This window comes from Pleurodeles waltl, chromosome 12, assembly GCF_031143425.1.
Source record: "Pleurodeles waltl isolate 20211129_DDA chromosome 12, aPleWal1.hap1.20221129, whole genome shotgun sequence".
NCBI lineage: Eukaryota > Metazoa > Chordata > Amphibia > Caudata > Salamandridae > Pleurodeles > Pleurodeles waltl.
Genome location: NC_090451.1, coordinates 638506888 through 638526328, shown reverse-complemented (window position 1 = coordinate 638526328; position 19441 = coordinate 638506888). Strand labels below are relative to the sequence as shown.

At 42.7% G+C, this 19441-nt stretch overlaps 1 protein-coding gene across 2 annotated transcripts in view; it reads left to right on the top strand.

Annotated features, from left to right (window-relative positions):
- CREB3L4 (cAMP responsive element binding protein 3 like 4) overlaps positions 1-18971 on the top strand; it is a 36410-nt gene extending 17439 nt beyond the window's left edge. Inside the window, exons 5-11 of one of the 2 annotated variants that reach the window (XM_069218157.1) lie at positions 95-181; positions 5891-5935; positions 6144-6250; positions 8990-9058; positions 10483-10567; positions 12109-12205; positions 15109-18971. In XM_069218157.1, coding sequence (XP_069074258.1) covers positions 95-181; positions 5891-5935; positions 6144-6250; positions 8990-9058; positions 10483-10567; positions 12109-12205; positions 15109-15473 — 855 coding nt within the window. In that variant the 3' untranslated portion in view covers positions 15474-18971. The remainder of the gene's footprint in view (positions 1-94; positions 182-5890; positions 5936-6143; positions 6251-8989; positions 9059-10482; positions 10568-12108; positions 12206-15108) is intronic. The other variant, XM_069218158.1, reaches the window with a different exon arrangement.
- Positions 18972-19441: the final 470 nt, after the last annotated feature.

The window sequence follows — 19441 nt, the reverse complement described above, 5'->3', positions numbered from 1 at the left end:
GGCTGGCTCTTTGAGAGCAGCCCAGAAGGCCTTTACTCGGAAGAGGCTGTTTTGTGCTGAATAATGCTTTGTGTTCTCTTTTGGTCATGCGCAGTATCCAGAGCTCATGCTGACGGATGAAGAGAAGAGATTGCTATCTCAAGAAGGAGTTGCATTGCCAAACAATCTACCCCTTACCAAGGTATGGGCAGAAAATGAATAAGGGGGTGGAAGGGAGGAGTTGGATGGGCAATAACAATATCATAGCGATAGGGGATGCATGGCAATTGAGGGAGCTAGACAGAGGGAGGGAGAGAGATAGAGACATTGTAACAGAGAAAATCAGGGGATGGAGAAGTAGCAGCAGGAGTATTAAGGGTGTTAGTTGTTTTACTATCAGCAGGCCTCTTGTTTGTATTTTTATGATCGGCAAAGAAACTAAGGGAGGTCCTTTTAAAGGGTTGGCAGACTACAAAGACCCATGTGTTAAACTAAACATACAGACAGTAAACCCATTCAGTAAGAAGTTCAAGCAGCACTTTATCATTTGTAGGCACAGAAAGCCTATGCGTGTGATCACAGAGACCCTTTATTATGGAAGAAACTCTTTTTTCCTTTTGTTTTAAAGAAAATTAGCTCCTTGGTTTTTATCTTAATTAGAAAGAGCTAGTTGGTGTCTAAAACAAGTTTAAAATCACTGCGCTGTTATATTATTTTTTTCTAACCCAATTGTACAAATATAATAATAATAAGCATTGCACTTTTAATGTCACCTATAAATGACTTTGTAGACCCATAACAGTCCAACCCACGTCCTCCATTCCTTTTTGTATACACCACAACCACAGATGGGTATATCAGGACCAGTGACACAAGTTTGTTTTTTGCTTTACAATTTCTTATAGTTTTTCAGTTTTTTGTTTTTGTCTTGCATCATGCCCAGAAACTGCCTCAAGCAATGTTGGGATTCGAAGTAACACAGGTGTGTGTTGTGCTTGGGGACAACTCACAACTCTAGTACTTGTGACTGTGTAGGAGCATGCACCCTAGAGCCAATAGGGAAGTGAAGACAGACATTTTCTGGCTATCCATTTAAGTGCTTGAGATGCCAGTCTCCAGGTATAAAGTAGGCTTAGAGCCCCTCCATCAATGCAGTGGTGCAGCCTATTCACTGTAAAGAAGTAGACAGGGGCACGTTTGTGCTGTAAGTAGTGTTCCTAGCTAACCTACCTCTTGGGTTTGGGTTGGGTCATCGCTAGGGGATTTTGAAGCAGGTTAAGACATCAAACAAATTCCTCTGAACCTGATCCCTCTATTTAAAAGCTTTAGGTGAGCTTTGACCCCCCCCTCTTCTAATAGTTCAGAGTCTGTCAAGCCCAAAGCCACTAATTTGCCATTATTTAAAAATATAGCGCCTTCCCAGCCCGAGCCCCCGGCACTCCTTTGCTGAAGTTGCTGCTTAGACTCCAACACGCTACTGGAGCTTCAGAGCTAGCATACATTGTTGCGTCTTCCGTGGTGCCAGGAACTTTGCCTCAAAAGCAAGAGGATTTGCTGCCACCCAGAAATTAACCTACTGTTTATTACAACAGGCCCTGTAGTTCAGAGCCTCCATGCTTCGGCTTACTCACATTAATGAAAGTATCATTTTCCCTCCTTGATGTTAAGTGCATCTTTGATTGACCTACAGTATTGTCATCTTCGGAGCGAGATGGCTGGGCAATGCATGATACTTTGGGTGCATCATTGTGCTGAATGTTTGTGGGTCTACCTTGCACGGCGTTAAAGCCGCAAACTGGCCAGCCTCCTCATCTGCTCAATACATAGCATTTGCAAATAATTCCTCTTGGCCCCAAAAAAATCTCCCCTTCAAGAAAATTACAGACCTTGGCTATATTTTCACAAAACATCATGTTGTCGTATAGATGTCTGACTGACACCATTGCAGAAGTAATTTACTTCCTTATAAGAAATACTCCTCTGCCCCTCATAAGCAGGTAGGACTGGGAAACACGTCTTTCTCACGGAGCATGGGTTGCTAACATTTATGCATGGTCCTACACATTTTGACTACAGAGTACCATCCTTCCATCTCGTGATCTCTGAGCTTCAGAACTTGGCAGGCAGTTGCAATTTTGTTTGAAAAACACCATCACCACTCACCTCCCAGCACCATACTGTCTTTCTTTTGGGGCCAGGTTTGAGGCGTGTCAAACCAAGGGTTAAATATGAAAGAGCTGAGGTGAAACATTTTCCCCGTGTGTACACACAGGATTTTTTAACTGTGTTTAAGCTCAATCCTGCTTCACTATACATGGAGAGCTCGGAGGGTAAATTAGCTGCACTACTTAACTTCTAGTCACATGTGGGCGCTATCCCTAAAGAGGTGTTGTTAGGTGGTAGATATATTGTCAGCAATGTTGTTTTATGAGCTCTGCTTCACTGTTGAATATAATGTAAAAAAGAGCAGTGTCCAGAGGACTGGTAATGGATTTAAAAGTGACTTATTAGTTTAAGATATCAGTCCTTGACAGAGCAAATATGTTACAAAAGGAAAAGAGAATTTTTTCACTTGAGCTCCTGGGAAGTTGGGAGCAGGTCCTGACCGATAATACCAGTATCACGCAATAATCTGTGGTTCGCTTAAGGTAGCAAGGCACCCGGTTTTGAGGGTAAGGTGGAAAAACCGTCAGTATGTGTAATGAAATCCACAATCGCTATTTATTACAATCATCAAGGTTCTGGTATTGGTGAGCTCCTTTAAAAACAGGTCAATGTGTTTCAGCCAATGTCATTGTGGCCTCCTCAGGGCACAACAAGGTCAAGTATATGTCACGCAGGTATTGATAAAAAATCAAGCTGACTGTAGGTATAATGTCCCATCAAAAATCCACTTCTACAAGCGAACCCATATTGCAAGGTGCAGTGATTAATCTGAGCAAGGCAAAATGACAGGACTAATCACTACTTTCAAGAGCGCAAACTTAAATCTCTGGTCCCAGCCCTGCGAGAATCCTAGCCGAACACCAAACCGGAGCAGTGTTCAACTTGATTTGTAATCATTATGTATGTGAAATATATAGTCTTAATCTTGTTGAGTCCTGAAGAGGACACAAAGGTATTGGCTGAAATGCATCAACCTTGTTTATAAAGGAGCTTGCCTCCAGAACATTGATAATTGTCATAAACAGCAGTTGTGGAGGGCATTACACAGACTGGATTTTGGCCTTAACCTCACGACTGGATGCTTTGCTACTTTTAGGCGGACTACAGGGTATTGATTTATGGTGGTCACCTGTAAAAAAAGATTTTCTTAACAAGGACAATATGGGTTCAAATGCCATTCACTTTGATGAATTTGTGGGTTATGCAATAAAATTGTTACAGTGAACTGTATGTACTTAGCTCTTATGACTTATCTTTGGTTTGGATTATGGACTGTATTTGCATGCATATCCACAATGTGTGGTGGAACTGCGTAAATGGACACGATTATGTGAAACGTTGCTTTGCTAATTGAATTGGCCTGTCCAAAATTAGTTGTTTTAATATGGACTGTTTGCGCAAATCCATCCGTGCAGAGAACTTCCTTGGTTTTGCATTAGATTACACCCAGGGTCTGTCAGGGTAATGCAGGCTTCCCCGTGATTACAAGGTTATGTAGACTTGGACGTTATGATGGAGAGTGGTTAGCTGATGTCTGATTAGGGCAGGCTGAAGTCATTTAAGAAAGACTATCCAGGTCGTCCTAGTTAATTTAGAAAGAGAGGTAGGACTACCTCCAAGGACTTTGGAAAATAAATGAGACTTTGTAAATTGGGCTTATTCTGTGTTCTGAAGTTATATAAAATCAAAACAGTGCCTGCCTGGGATCTGTCTATTTGCAATGTTTAAAATATGCCATTCAGTTAATTATTCAGTGGGGTTCTTTGGCATTCATGGAGTTATTATTATATGAGTGTCTGTTAAAACACGTCTTGATTTCCACTAAATGGGATGGTTATTAGTTTGTGTGGCGATTCGTGCATATTGACATGCACCATATACATCATATTGGTAATGCATGTGTCAGGTTGAGCAATTTTCATGCATCCTGACTATGTTGTTTGGGAATTGCAGTTTGTTAATGGTTATGTTGTGCTGAATGTTCAGTACTGCAAGGTGGATTGCAAAATGTAAATTATCCACTTTTAGGTCTTTGGGGAGTACTGCGTGAGCATTTCGACTCCATCTGGAGTTTAGTTAGCAGTTTGGAGGAAGGCATTGTGGTACCCACCTGCTTTGAGTTGTGCACATACGTGCTGTTGTGTGTGTTGGGGAGAGTAGTAGGCCATCCTAGGAGATTTTAGAGTATGAGTGTATTGTTGTGAACTTGTGAAAGAGTAGTACACTGACGTGATCATTTTTATGGGGGAATACCACGTTTTTGTGCTAAAATGAGGAAGACTAGTATCTTTTTGTGAGGAGGGGCGTGGGGAGTACCCCATGGATGCGATGTGGGAGAAGATACGTACCATATTACAAGAGGTTGCAAGGGGAAGTACCCAGTGGAGTAAAAATGCGGGGAAGTGTGGTACCCCATGGTGGAGTTAATGATACCTACACATTCTGTCTGAGTGTTGTGGGTAAGAGCGACAAGTTTCACCTGAGTCACCCTTCTGTAGAAATGGGAGATTTGACAAGTGCGTTATACAGGAGGCGGTGGTACTTTTTTATTCAGTTTGACTATAATGGCGCCGGTCAGTGTTGTGTTTGAATGACAGAATTTAATGTAGCTGTAGTGTGTCGTCAGGGAGTACTTCTTTACCTGCTGACATGGTCTGGTGTTAATGATGGTATTGCTGGACTGCTCCAGTGTTTGATTGTTGTGTCAATAACAATCTTTCAGGTGGCCATTATCTTTGTGTGCAAAAGAAGACCTGCCTTTGTCTGGTGCAGTTCTTCAGGGCATGTCAGCGGGTGCAGATTGAGTGATTTCTTCGGCCTGGCACTTGGTCATGTTGGTTTGGTCAGTCAGTGTGGCTGTGTGCGGCAGGCTGGAGTGCTGGACTGCATGTTTGTGTGCGAGTGTGTGGTTGCCCTAATTTCTGAGATGCAGCTGCTTGTGGATAGAGTGCTTGCTCTAGTTTAGCAATCAGGTTCAACACTAAACGCAGGAGTAGTCTGGCACCAGACAAGTGAAGCAACGCGTTAATATTCCATAGAGCCATATTTGTTCCTGCTACAGGCTACATGAGATGGAGAAACCATCGATCACTGAGCGCTAATGTTGTTTGCCTCAGAGAGATTCTCTCCCACAATAACATAGAGCTGTTAATGGCCACCAGAGGGACAAAAACAGTACAAAAAATGGGGCATTTCTTTAATGAAGAAATAAGCCACTATGGTAAAATTGATTGTAAGCGCAAAAAGATTATGATCCTATCCTGTAACGTATCTCTCCCGTACCGAAAATCAAGAGCTGTAAGCATCCTCACCCTCTGCCCCAATACGGATACAAATATATTTAACTTGACTAGTCCTTCAGTTTTAAAAACGCAAGACAAAAGACCGAGGTATACATGGGGGGTAACCCTGGAAGGCCCAACATTCACAGTGATGAGACCTGGGGTACTACTATCCAGCCAGGTGAGAAGCTGCAGTAACATCTCGTACTCAGTTTCCAAAAATGACAAAAAAACTCCCCTGTTGCCGACAGCCAACATACCAGCCCACCAAAATGCACTCCGCGCTGGAGGGATGAATCGAAAACATGCTTTAAATCCTGGGGGGGGGGGGTGGGGGGGGTTATGGGGGGGAGGGAGGGAGAGAAAGACGGTGAAATCACAAGGTAGCATGGTCATGTCAAGCATTGGGTGCAGTGGAAATCACAGTATGGCTTTGATGCTCAGGGTGATCATTCATCTTGCAGGAGGATGAGGGCCCAAGGTCCTCGAAGCGAGAGAGACTGCAATTGGTAAGTGACTGGCGGCAGCCTTCTAGAAGGAGTGGGATTCTGTGGACGCTGTTCAGTTGTAGAATATGTTAAACCTGGAGTCATATGAGGGCAGGGCGGCCATACTGTGAACACCAGGCTTGCTACCCCCCTCTGCTTGATTCGGTACTCGTACTGCAACTGCACATGCCCTTCATCTCTACTCATGTAGCCTCTTCTTCAAATCTAGGCAGAAGAGAGGATACTGAAAAAGGTTCGGAGGAAGATCCGAAACAAACAGTCTGCCCAGGACAGTCGCCGGCGGAAGAAAGAGTACATAGATGGACTGGAAAGCAGGTGAGTGCAGCACGTGAGACCAGCGAGGGCTCATAACAGGAGCATATGATTTGAATTGTAGTTAAATCTGTATAGAGTTTCATGCCCCATCTAAGGTGCCCAAGCACAATTACAAACGTGTAGCATGTTACACCATGGAAATGCATGGACGGATGGCTGCGCCTATAATGAGGCCTGTCTCAGCACTGTTCTCATGCCATTTGTGAAGACCAATACTGTCCTCAAATCTTGCTTTTGTCGCCGAGTCTTGGCACATGATGATGCAAACAGCGTAAGAAACAGGATGCTCCGTTTATGGATGAAGAGAAAGTGAAGAAAATAGTGTGGGAAGTGCTTCATTGCCATGCTTGCTTGGGGAAACCTGTCGTAAGTGTCACTGTGAACATGCAGCTGTGCATATGCTAATAGTGCAGCAAGGGACAGCTGAATAGGTGTCCATTATTTAACCTAACACCCTTAGGGTAATTTATTATAGGTCTGGGAAACTGCTATGCGAGCTCTATGTCATCTGATATTTTCACTGGTGGTAGGTAGCACTGTCCACTTGTTGTGGAATCATCTTCGGTAATGAAATAAATCTAGTTCCTTTTACTGGCATTAGTGTGCCACTCAAAAGGGTGACGCTAGGCAAAGAGGCAGAGTTGTGGTGGATCAATATGAGATCAGTAGAAGAGTTATAAAATATCCTTGTGAGGGATTGTATCTCGGAGTTAAAATAATCTCCTAGGAATTAAATCATTATGTAAGATTGATCAAGCATGGCAGTCAGTCATAGAAAGGGTTTTGTTCATTAATATCTTTGGAGCTGGTTCTGAGGGCTACCCATACAGTTCAAATAAGACAAGACAGCTGCAGTGTCAAACGCGTGACAGCCACTGCTAACTTCAGGGGCAAAGCAAGATTAGATTTGGAATCCTAGATGTTAAAAAGCAGGTGTGCCTCAGTGAGAATGTTCATGGTCCTACTTTCAGCTTGAGCTGTCACAATATCATAAATCCTGAGGTAGAGTTGTGCTTAATGTATACAATTATGGAGGTCATTCATTTTCCAAGGCACATTTAAATACTGTAAAACCTTGCCTCCACATGCTCTTTTCAATACCTTTGTGGATCAAGCCTAGTTAGCCCCGAAGACCCTTTTCAGCCTTAACTGATTCCTTGATGCTTCGTCTCTGACCACTTCAACAAGTAAGACTTCTGTAGATGATTCCCCCTGTGCCAGAGATTTGTGTGCACTCTCAGGTTCACCATGTAGTTGGCTAACATAAGAATCTGCCTTTAGAGCACAAAAGATAACCCAGTTTGTTGTGTGGTCCTCATTAGTTTAAATGGATACAAAGGTGTGTTTGTGCCATTGTTCTTTATTGCTGAGCAACATACTCTCTAAACAATCTGTAATAAGTAGACAGTGCTAACAAAAAAAGAAAGTGTTTACTGCCCGCCCACATTTCTTCTTTTCCGGTCCGGTGATACCACTGCAACACATATTGGTCCCCATTACGGGTTTGGCTGGCAGCAGAGGCCATCCACCAAACTTGTACCGCCATCAGGCCTGAACACCGCCGGCCCTATTAGGAGTTCACCGCCGAGCCGGCGGGTGGAAACAGCATTTCCGTCCGCCAGCCCTGCGGTGAACAGGGCCTTAACATTGACGCCGGCTTGTAATGGAGTGGGCTCAATGTGGCAGTGCGGCGGGTGCAGCAGCACCCGTTGTGCTTTCCGCTGCCCGTAATTCGGGCAGTGGAAAGCGCAATGGTGCTGTCCATGGGAAGCCCTGCGCTGCCCATGCCAAGTGCATGAATAATGCAGCTCCTCCACCCCACTATGGGGCCCCCAGGACCCCTTTCTTCAAGCCTTTGCATGGTGGGGCTACCGCCGTGCAAACGCTGGCGGAAAAGGGGACTCGTAATCCCCAGGGCAGTGCTGCAAGCAGTGCTGCCATGAAGGATTACAACCGCCAAGACCGCCAGGCTGTCTGCTGGTGGTGTCGGAGGTCCGACCGTGGCAGCTCTGCCACGGTCAGAATGTCGCAGGCAGACCGTCACTTTGGCAGCGGTCCGACTGCGACTGTGACCATCATAATGAGGCCCATTAAGTTCAAGGAACACAGTCTCCCCCCGAGACAGTTTGATGTTATTGACATGAAATGTTTAATTTGTGAAATAATTTTTCCCTGTTAACTTATTGTAGTAATTGTATGAGACAATAATTTTGCACTTTGTACTATTTAAAGTCGCCACTGGCAAGTTTCATTAGTGTCCTATTTAGCGTTTTTCAGAAAATGTGCGGCACAAGTGAATAAAACAGTTTTTACTCCAGTTTTGTTCCTCTTGTATACCGTTTTACTTTGTTTCATGCTTATTTTGCTCAGTCCTGTAACACATGCTGCTAAAAAGTAGTTGCTTGCCTGTAACATTTTGATAAGGTCCATACTGCCAGTGAGGGGGGCACTGAGCACTGGTTTGGAAAAGTGAGAAGTTATAGGATTTAATGATTCTGGTATTTCTGGAATCTTGTAGCAGATTCTGAATAGTCTGTAAATGAATATTTCTGCAAGAAGCCTCACTGATAAAAACCCCAGAATAGTTTATTACTGATGGACTATTGTATTCTTCACATTTACTGAAGTTGGGTGTATCTTTCCCTGCTCGTCATGCTGAGTAACAGTGTACAGGTTTTTCTACATAGGATCGGAGGAAATTCACCTAATGTCTAAGCACATTCACCCTTTTTCTTTCAGGGTAGCTGCATGTTCAGCCCAGAACCAGGAGCTGCACAAAAAAGTTATCGAACTGGAAAAGCATAATGTGTGAGTACCTTACAAATCCGACCCTAAGAATAGGAGGTCTAGAGGACCTCACTGCCTCATTCCAAGCTAACACAGTTGCAAGATACTTTACACACAGATTCTAACTTCACCCGGGGCTAACCAGACACAAAATGTTGCATTGATGCTAGATCCTCTGAATTAAATACTTTGCTGGGATGCACTTGACGGAGCTACTTCCAGGCTACTGGTGAGCTACCCTTTCATCCTGGGGTATCTCTTGGAGACCCTTGGATAAGAGTAAACATATCCCCTCTCTTGAGTAGCTCCTAGTGTAAAGTTTGGGTGTGGCGGTTATGAAGGGGTACAGGGGTACTGCTGTATGCTGACAATCAAGGGACATAGTTTACACAGTGGGAAACCCTTAGATACTCTACATTTGTGTTCTAAGGACAAACAAACCAAGATTAACAACAAACTCCATATGTAAGCTTAAGAGAAAGTATGTGTAACTTAAGCAAGTTTCCATATAGAAGAGGGGGTGTGCTGGCTAGAAATGAGCAATTATCTCTTGTGAGCAGAAACGTATCAGTCATGTGCACTGCCTCCCACCTTACCTAGGACAAGTGAGCACACTGGTGTGCTAATATATTTATAGAGTTCAACTGTTACTCCAAAGGTGTCCTAGTGGTATGTGGAGTGTAGACTACATGAAACGTATGAATATCTCAAGCTTCCTTTTTTAATAAATGGAAAGCCTGGTTGTTAAGTCTTTCTTTGAATTAACCTACTAATTTAAATTTACTAAACAACCCGAACTACACTAGAGTCGCACTTCCTATGATCCCCGCCACTCCTGATTGTCTGCTCTGTAATCTCTATTTAAACATATCAACCGGAAACTGGACCCACTGGATTGCTCCATACCTCACACAGTGCTGATGTTGTTTGGTTCATGATATCTACTTTATTCACATGGTCTCCTGGTGAAGAGCCAACACCACGTGGTGCTAGATCAGGTTTGCAGGAAACCCTTGCACAGACTTGGTTTTTAGGTACTGTGTGTAGGTCCTGCACAGCTCGAAACCCAGAAGTAGTCTTGCAAACTCTCTAGGACATCAACGACAGCCTAGGAAGTTTTTGTTTGTGTTGTTCTGGAGAGGAGTGGAAGGGGCGCTGACCATAATCGTCATAAATACCCGCTGCATTGTCATGGGTTCCTCCGCTCAGAGACCTCTTCATGGCTGGTCTTCCTGATGCTGAACTCTCCAAGACCTCTCCTGCTCCTCACTCACACGGTAACAATTGTTTTGAAGTAGGCAAATTTGCAGTTCCAAAATATTTCAAAGGACTGTAGTTTACAAATCCCTGTTAACATAACTGGTTCATCCTGCGTATATGAATTAAAAGCGTGTGTTGTCATTCACGTCCTTGCAACCTTACAAACAACCTTTTCATATCCACAGATCCCTCCTCACTCAGTTGCGCAGACTTCAAAGCCTGATTAAACAGACGTCCACGAAGGCAGCGCAGACCAGCACCTGTATCCTAGTATGTATGCTATTTGCACTGTTAGGTTGAAAAGAAGATATTGAGACTGTTTTCACGCATGCACCTGTATTCCATGCTTTCATGCATTGTGTTTTGTTTGTAATGCCTCACAAAATGTAGATACTTATTGCATGATGGGCAACATTTTTAGGCTATTTAAAAAAAAAATGGTGAGAAATAACAGTTTTGCTATAAAGAAATTTCCAGGCCAGCGGTAAAACAAAACCATTAAAATGTAAAGGCCCGTCAGGTCACAGAGCAAAACCCTGCATAGAAAATGGGTGTTTCTAAGATGTACCATTAAACTTACAAAAATAAATTGGCAAGTAACATTTAGACTTTCTGGTTAGGAGTAAACAGTATACTTTTCTTAACGTAAAGAAAACAGTGCTACCAAAAAGGGGATATAAGTGTGTGTGTGATGTGCATCTTTAATTGAAAACAACATATTCAGATGTTTTTATAGCACTCTTTTATGGGGTGTATGCACATATACTCTCACATTTGCTTGCTCAGCAGAGGCTTCACAATTAGGATTTCACAGTTTTGTCTCTTGGACTCAGCATGTATCCATGATTGCTTTACCATGAGCTCTGGGTGGTTCAAACAAACCTTCATGTAAGGCGTATGTATCTGTAGTGCATTCTCTCACTTGGTCATTCATACCTTGTTTTTATCTCTAGTGTTTTCTTTGTAATGACACCCACACCCTGGAAGCTTCCTCCAATGATGTGGTGGTCATTTAAATGTTTTTACTGCCACTTACCGCCAGGCGTTTCCTGACAGTAATGCACAGTAAAAACTGGCCATTCGACCTCCCTCTCTAAATTATTAGGGGAGGGGCTGGGTGATGGGTGGGGGGGGGGGGGGGCAGTTGAATGGCCAAGCCTTCGACAGCCCTCACTCCATAGGGTTGTGAGAGGAGCATATTAGCAAAAAGAGCCAGAGTAGGCTCTATCGTAGGTGGACCTTCAGTTTGGGGCGGAAGGTACTCTGTCAACATTGCGACAGAGTGCCCACTCCACCACAAACTCTAAATGAGACCCTTTGTTTACTACTCAATGACAAATATTTAGATCAGAACAGTCAACTGTCTGGCTTTATGGCTTACATTTCAGTATGTTCGCTCTGTAAGGATTATTGCTACACAAACATAATTGACATCTCAGATTCCAAATTTTATGTTGTATACTCTCCCTATGTGCTCTGGTACATACATCTTAGGTCTGAGGAACGTCTTATCAATGTCTCAAACAATTTCAAATTGTCTGGAACTTCCTTGTGTGTGTATAGACTAGTTTAACAAAGCCAAAACTAATAGTTCTGATATGTACATTAGCTGAAACGTAATCCATGAATTATGTTGTGATTAATGACATTGTTCACAATATATAAATGTCATACACATAATTAACTACTGTTTCTAATGTATGCATTAGGGTTCAAAAAATGAGTAATACTGACTTGGTGCTAAAATGACTTAAACAAGTACCAGGCTGCCTGCCTGCTAGTGTGCTAATAACATATTAATTCCTTTCTAGATCTTCATATTCTCCCTGGCTTTGCTGATATTTCCAAGTTACAGCCCTTTTAGGTCTGGAACAGCACTCAGCAAGAATGGATACAAGCCCACAGGAGGTAACAACCCCTCAAGGTTTTCTTTGAGAAGCTACCCTGCTGGCCCTGTGTTATTGGGCTTGATGGAGGTATGCAGCATAGGTTGTGGCACTGTCCAAGGCAACTGAGGCTATAGAAAGATTTCACGGACATCCAAGTGCCTTCTGAAAGGCCAGCAGGGCAGGAGCAGGGACATTTACATGGATGTATGTGACATGCAGTTAAGAGCCTTACCCCTACTGGCTTTTCAGTAAGATAGGCCAGTCTGCCTTCAAGAACTCGAGGCCCGCGCAAGGTTGGTGGTACGCACTGGACAGAAACAACGACTTCTGTCTGATCTGTGGGGGATGGGAGGTTTACAACTGTATGTTTTTTCTGTTTTTATTTTTACAAAAAAAATATATTTTTGAGATGTAGCAATAAGTATACATTTCATTTGTAATGTAATCAAACTTACGGTCTGAAAATTCATTTGATATTAGATAATAAGCCAAATCCCTCAAAAAGGAAAAATAGTAATGAAAACAAAAGAAGCCTGCAAGAAAAAGACAGTGTGCCACTTCAGTCATTCCAGCATTTCTATACTTTCAAGAATCTCCCTACAGACCCAAATCTCAATGCGTGGAGGTTTTCAAAAGATTATGGGCCTGATCACAACTTTGGTGGACGGTGTTAATCCGTCCCAAATGTGACGGATATACCACCTACTGTATTACGAGTCCATTATATCCTATGGAACTCGTAATACGTTGGGCAGGATATCCGTCACATTTGGGACAGATTAACACCGTCCTCCAAAGTTGTAATCAAGCCCTTAATCTTCTGCATTTTTGCAATCCACTCAGTATATATTCTGGACTTCCCTGGATTTACAGTTAGTTAATATCAGAGATCTTTTGATCAGGGTGGCGATATAAAGAAATCGTTGCTGCCCTATTAAGATCTGCCCTCATCAGCATCTGGGATGATCTTAAAAACAGAGACCACAATGGAGTTACTGCAGTACTTCTCTTGGACCTCTCAGCTGCCTGTTACACAGTTGACCTTCAGACACTAATATAAAGACTCTAAGAAGCCAGCATAAAGGGGACTGTTCTCAAATGGCTCACATCCTACCTTCTAAAAAAAAACAAATGTCATCCATACTCTCCCTTCTCATCCAAACCCTACTGAACAAAGCAGGGGTCGCTCAAGGCTCAATCATCTCACCCATGCTTTTCAATATCTACATGAAGTCATTACCGGCAATGATCAATTAATTTCAGCTCACATGCTACAACTATGCAGATGACACACAAGTGCCCCTTTAACTAGAATGCCCCAAATACATTAGAAATTCACAAGTCTTCAGTTGCCTCAGTGCCACTGATCAGTGGAGCCATCTCAAGCTGAGTGCTTCCAAAACTGAAAAACTCAAATGCGGCAGCTGGAAAAACGATGACCCGCTCTGCCCCTGGCCTGACAATCTGGGACCACCTCCTAAAGTATCTAAGGAAGTTAGAAACCTTGGAATTACCATGGACTCCAAGTTAACCATGAATGCCCAAGTGGACAAAAATCGGTCCTCTCCCAACGTGTTTCGGCCATAGCCTTGTTCGCGGATATATATATATATATATATATGTGTGTGTGTGTGTGTGTATACATACATATAAATAAATATATATATATATATGTGTTATTCTATGCTTAACTTTTTTTTATAGGTCATTGCATAGTTTCTATATAAGGTGTTTGATTAGATGCTTATGAGTCTCTGTTCTTATTTTTCCAATCGCAATAGAAAAATATCTTAACTATGTATCAACAAGCATTTCACTACTGAAATATTGAGGAAAGATACAATAATATTATAAAAGTACACAAATAAATTAACTTTAAATACTGCAACACTTGAAAGTCTGTGTTTATGTGATACAACTTTAAATCTAAATATATCATATTCCTTACACCTATATTCCCTTACGATGTCATCATGTATCTATATATTAATAATATTAATTACTTTAGTCCTACTGTAAAAGAGAAAAATATTACTCTCGAAAACTTTGCTCTGCCTCTCCATCACCCAATACCTGTCAATCTGTCCTCTATCTCTACTCACGGACTCATCCCAAACCCATTCTACTACTATGATCTCCAAAATAACCCTTCCTAGACTCCTTTCTCCTCTACTCATCCTGGCTCACCCCAGACCTCAGTTTACTGCTATAATCTCACAAACTACACTGCTAAATTCTCCATCATGTATCTTTTATATGGTTCATCCCAATCCTAATTTTACTACTATGACCTCCCTAATTCCTTTCTACAGACTCTTCCCTCCTCCTCCTCCATCGCTCCTTTACTCATCCCAAACGTCATTTTACTACTATGATCTCCCTAATCCCTTTCTAATGACTTTTCTCTCCTCCTCCCTCTCTCATTTACTCATCCCAAACCTCATCTTACTACTACGATCTCTCAATTAACACTTCTGGATTCTTCCCTCTTCTATCCCTCCATTATTCTATTCAATCCAACTAACAGACTCACATGTCCTCTGCTCAAATGAACTCATACCTCCCGTTACTAATACTATACTCATATTTCCCTATACTAATCCACCACTAATCCTTTTGGATTCCGGAGTCGCGTACTACTCGTGGAAAAGCTCTTTGCCACCTTGTCAGGGGTAGTAAGTGCTGTATAAATACAATTACAATGTTTCTTGTGAGTGACACAACATGTTGTGTAGCATGGATGTTTTTCTTTTTCAATACTAACAGGCTTGCTTGATAGTTTTTTATGACTAGAGCTTCATTTACATTTTCTTGATTAAAGCAGCATAAAACTGTATGCTGGTTGCAATTCCCAATTTTCGTCCTCTAGATGTTTCTGCTCTCTCTTGACTGACCAAGTCCTCTTTCTTTGCTTCTCTTTAGTTATATCAAGAAATATTCTGAATGAGGCCGAAGCTCTGGAACCGATAGAAATCTCAGCAAAGGAGGATGCTGTTCCTGGTCTAAGTCCACTAGAAGAAACTAGGGAAGAGAAACCGTGGGAACCCCTTCAGCCTTTAGCCCCAGAAGACGTCATAGTGAACGTGGTGGCTCAGAGGCACAGTCAACCACCACCAGACCTGATAGGTCTGATGAAGGCCAAAAATGCTTCTCTTCCTAATCAAACAGAAGGTCTAGACCAGGTTGGCCAAAAAGCCACTGAGCGTCCAGAAAAAGAATCACAAAGAGCATCTGAACAGCAGAAGGACACAGATTTAGCCAAACCCATCCATGCTGATGAGATGTGATGGCAACTGGGAGTCAGCTGAACTGTGAATGGACACCTCCAGCCCTACTGCTCAGGCTAATGAACTCTTATAGTTGAGGGTGGAAACTAGGGATTGGGATGGGCACGGTCTACATCCTTTCACTACAGCCAGAGCCCATGGGTGGGATTTTAACGAAAGCAGTAGAAAGATGTGGTCTTCTCCTAGGGAGCCTAATCCGTATTGTGATGCCTAGTTCTTTTGGGCAAGTTAATCTTCTCATGGGAAACAACATGCCGATGCATCAGCCCTTTGGGATATGCTGCTTTCAGTGATTTGTCATCTCCTTTATGTTGACATAATGCTTTTATGCTCCAGTGCTTTTGCCAAAGGGGATACATGGTAGCTTACTCTCACACTTTGAATATTGGGGCCCAGCAAGTAAGTATTTGCTTTCTCCTTCACACTGCTCTTTCCATTACCTTCCCGCACCCAGAAGGGAAAAAGAGTATGTTTCAGTCTAGTTAGTCTTCCATTATTTTGGTCCTCTGAGGAACGCAGTGCTTAGCAAATGCACTTGTTCTTTCCCAGTCTGCGATTCCTGCTTCCTACCCCTCAAATACATAAATTACAGTTGCAAAGAGGGATATTTGGGCCAGAAAAAGGGACGAGTTTCAGAGGTCAGACATGCATCAGGCAGTATTGATTTGAAAGATGTGAAAAGAAGAAAAACGACATATGAAATGGATGTCCCCCCTACAGAAGAACACCTTAAAGCTGTGAATGGCTTCTTTAGCCAGGTAGCAGCGGCATGATGCAGTTGTAGCAAGCAACTGATAAGGCAATGGCCTTTGACCACCTCTGTGATCGTATCTTTGACTTCAGCCATATGCTATAAAGGGTATGTAAAATAAAACCTACACCTTGGCATATAAACTAATGGCACACCTCTGTGATCAGCCTACGCCCTTCATTCTCCAAAAATGGCCAATGACCCTTGCGCACAATGCTATGGTATGTTGTATTGTGTTAACAGATTTAATACAAAATACAAAAGAAACCCATCATCTTCTGAAGCGGTTACAGAGTGGGCGTTATGAGCTTACCCAGTTCAGTTTTTTCTTTACAACCCATATACTTTCTTTTTTGAGTTTTCAGCAGAAAAAAGAAAACTGTATGTGTCAGAATGTTTGAAAAGAGCAGTACTGCGTAAGCTACACCCATCTGAAAAGCCACAGTTTAAGAACTGTGACGTGTCACCCCCAAAACTACAGACATGTCATACAAAACAAACATGTTCATTCTGTTTCATCCCTCTTGCTCTCTTGTCCCCCAAAACAAAGTGATGAAATCTATGTCCAGACAAACTGTTTCTCAAAGCATGTATACTGACAACTGCATTCACAAACAAATAAAACACGTAGGATTCTTTCTAGCCCTCGTCGTACCCTCCAACATAATGACAACTGCAACCAAACAAACCACTTCCCCCCTGTAGCAAATGAGATTAAGGCACACAAAACAAACCCTGCCCTTAGACCTATGAGAGAACACCCTGTACATAAGGTACCCACCTTATGGTTTTCATATTGCAACCAAGAGTACAAAGTTGTTGCCTGCCTAATTAATGACACGAGAACTGGATACACAGAATAGACCCTTTCTCCAAACCACTGGTATTTTATCACCATACATAGCCCAAACCCTTTCTATCTTACCTAAATGGTATGATCTCAAGATACTTTAACCAAGCCATTTCCTTTGAACAACAATGGCACAGCATCAAGGTGTTCAAACCAAATCATATCCCCCTTACATCAAGAGCAAGCCATCCAGGTGCTTGAACCAAACGCGTTTTCCCTTAGAGCAACACCTTGACTCTTAGGCACTAAACCCCACTTTTCCTCCTTCACCAATAGACTGGTACTCAGTGCTCAAACCAAACATTTGTCTACACTAGTGAGGTGAAATTCTGGTGTTCTAACAAACTTTTCCCCATATACTAATGGCATGAGTGCCAGCTACACAAACCAAACCGTTTTCCTGTCTACTAATGTTGTGACTCTGAGGTACTCAAAATATACCTTACCACGCACCAGTGAAGTGACACTTGTGTTCTCAAACCAAACCTTTCCCCATACACCAAAGGCATGGCACTCGGACTGGGAGTGCCCCATAAAGCAAATAGGGATTTGAGGTCCAACAAGCAAGAGCTGCTGGTTGTGCCAAAAATTCAAAGAGCAAGAAGTGGGGGGAGGTAATTTCCGTACCTAGCGCCCAAAATGTGGCATGCATTACCCAGAAGTCTGCGAGAGGAAAACAGCCATTTGAGTTACAGAAAAAAAGCGAAATACCTTCCTTTTCCCCGAATTTTCTGGTTAGGTTGCTCACGCCACCCTTTCGCTCAGTGCTGGGAAACCCGAAATGCGGGTAGCCATGCACTCTAAAAATGGTTTGGAATTTGGATTATGGAAGCAAATCATTACTTTTACACCAGCGGTATGACACCAATCCATTCAAACCAGAGTCTCTAGCCCACTCAGCTAGTAGAGTAACGCACAGGGGCTCTATCGGCAATTTCAAACCCAGTGTGTGCGATACACATATTCAAATCAAACCCATCAGACCTTCCCCGCTCCGTCTCCGTCTTCAACCACGGACCCAACAACCTGGATAAACAAACCAAAAGTGCTATGTTCCAAATGCATTGCCAAATTGTGTTCTACAAATACTAAATATCGTCCCATTGTTTAATCTTTTCTTCTTGAGACCATTATGGCATCTTGTTATACAACTTTAACACTCCCATGCCAAAACCAAAGACAGGATACCCATCCCCACAAAGCAAAGAAGGTTTACCCTTAGACCAATGATAAACCCTTTAAGACACTGACAGAGGTGAATTTGAGCACATGTTATTGGTAAACAGACCAATTGCATAAATTCCTAATACTTACCTCACAGCGCTGTTAAACCAATTATCAGTAGGTTTCACTTCAGAAGCAAAGCCCAAGCGCATCTTGGGAACATCCGCTTTTAGGTTTGATTATTCCAAGAAAAATCTGAGTTGTGTTGTAACAAAGGCAGAGAGACTTGATACAAAACGGTTAGCTATGACCTAGACATTTCTCGCTGTTGTGAAACCTCTGTATTAATTTAGTTTTATAGAAAGCAGACTCGATGCAGGCTTATACCAAATCTTCCCGTAATCACTAGAGGTGGTCAGACAGTTGACATGTCCAACATACTGTCATTCCTCCTTACACCGGCAGAGAACACCGCCTAGCGGCCTACACTGTGTAGCCCACCCACCACTTACCCCCCACACCTAGCAATGAAAACAGACCAGCAATCTTTGTGGGACCACAATAACCAATCTGAATGTTGAGCATTGAAGTTTCAGAGAGCTCTATTTTTGCTATTTATTTTAATATTAGGTGAAGGATGTCAGAGAAGAAGCAGAGTGATTTCTCGCAACTGACCTGGTGACATTTGTAGGACATTTTATTTCTTATTAAAATAACATATTTTTTAGACTCACTCTACTTCTGTTGGAAATACCTTGCTCGCTGTGAGTTTGCCTTTGGGGTACCATCAAGCTGAAGAGCAATTACTGCTGGAATAAGAAGGCATATCCAGATGGGACGGGGTCATGGAAAAAATTGTGAGGATTCCATGACTGGGGAAGGAGGGTGTGCAGCAGGTTGGCCTGGGATCAACTGGATGAGACAAATCGGTTTTCATTCTGCAACAGCAGGGCGCAGGTTGGTGGCAAGGGAAGCGCAGATCAGGGTTTAGGAGCACTTGAGGATGTGTAGTGGACTAGCAGAAGGTGCAGCAAGTGTGGGCTGAGGTTATAGGCAAGATTTTATGGGGAGGTTTAATAGAAGATGTGGGTGGTGGGAAGAGTGAGTGGGTCTGAAGGATAAGCCAATACAGTGTCTGCTACAGAAGAATCATCGCAGGATTCTGTGGACGTATTGTCTTGAATCAGTGCTGGTGAAACATAC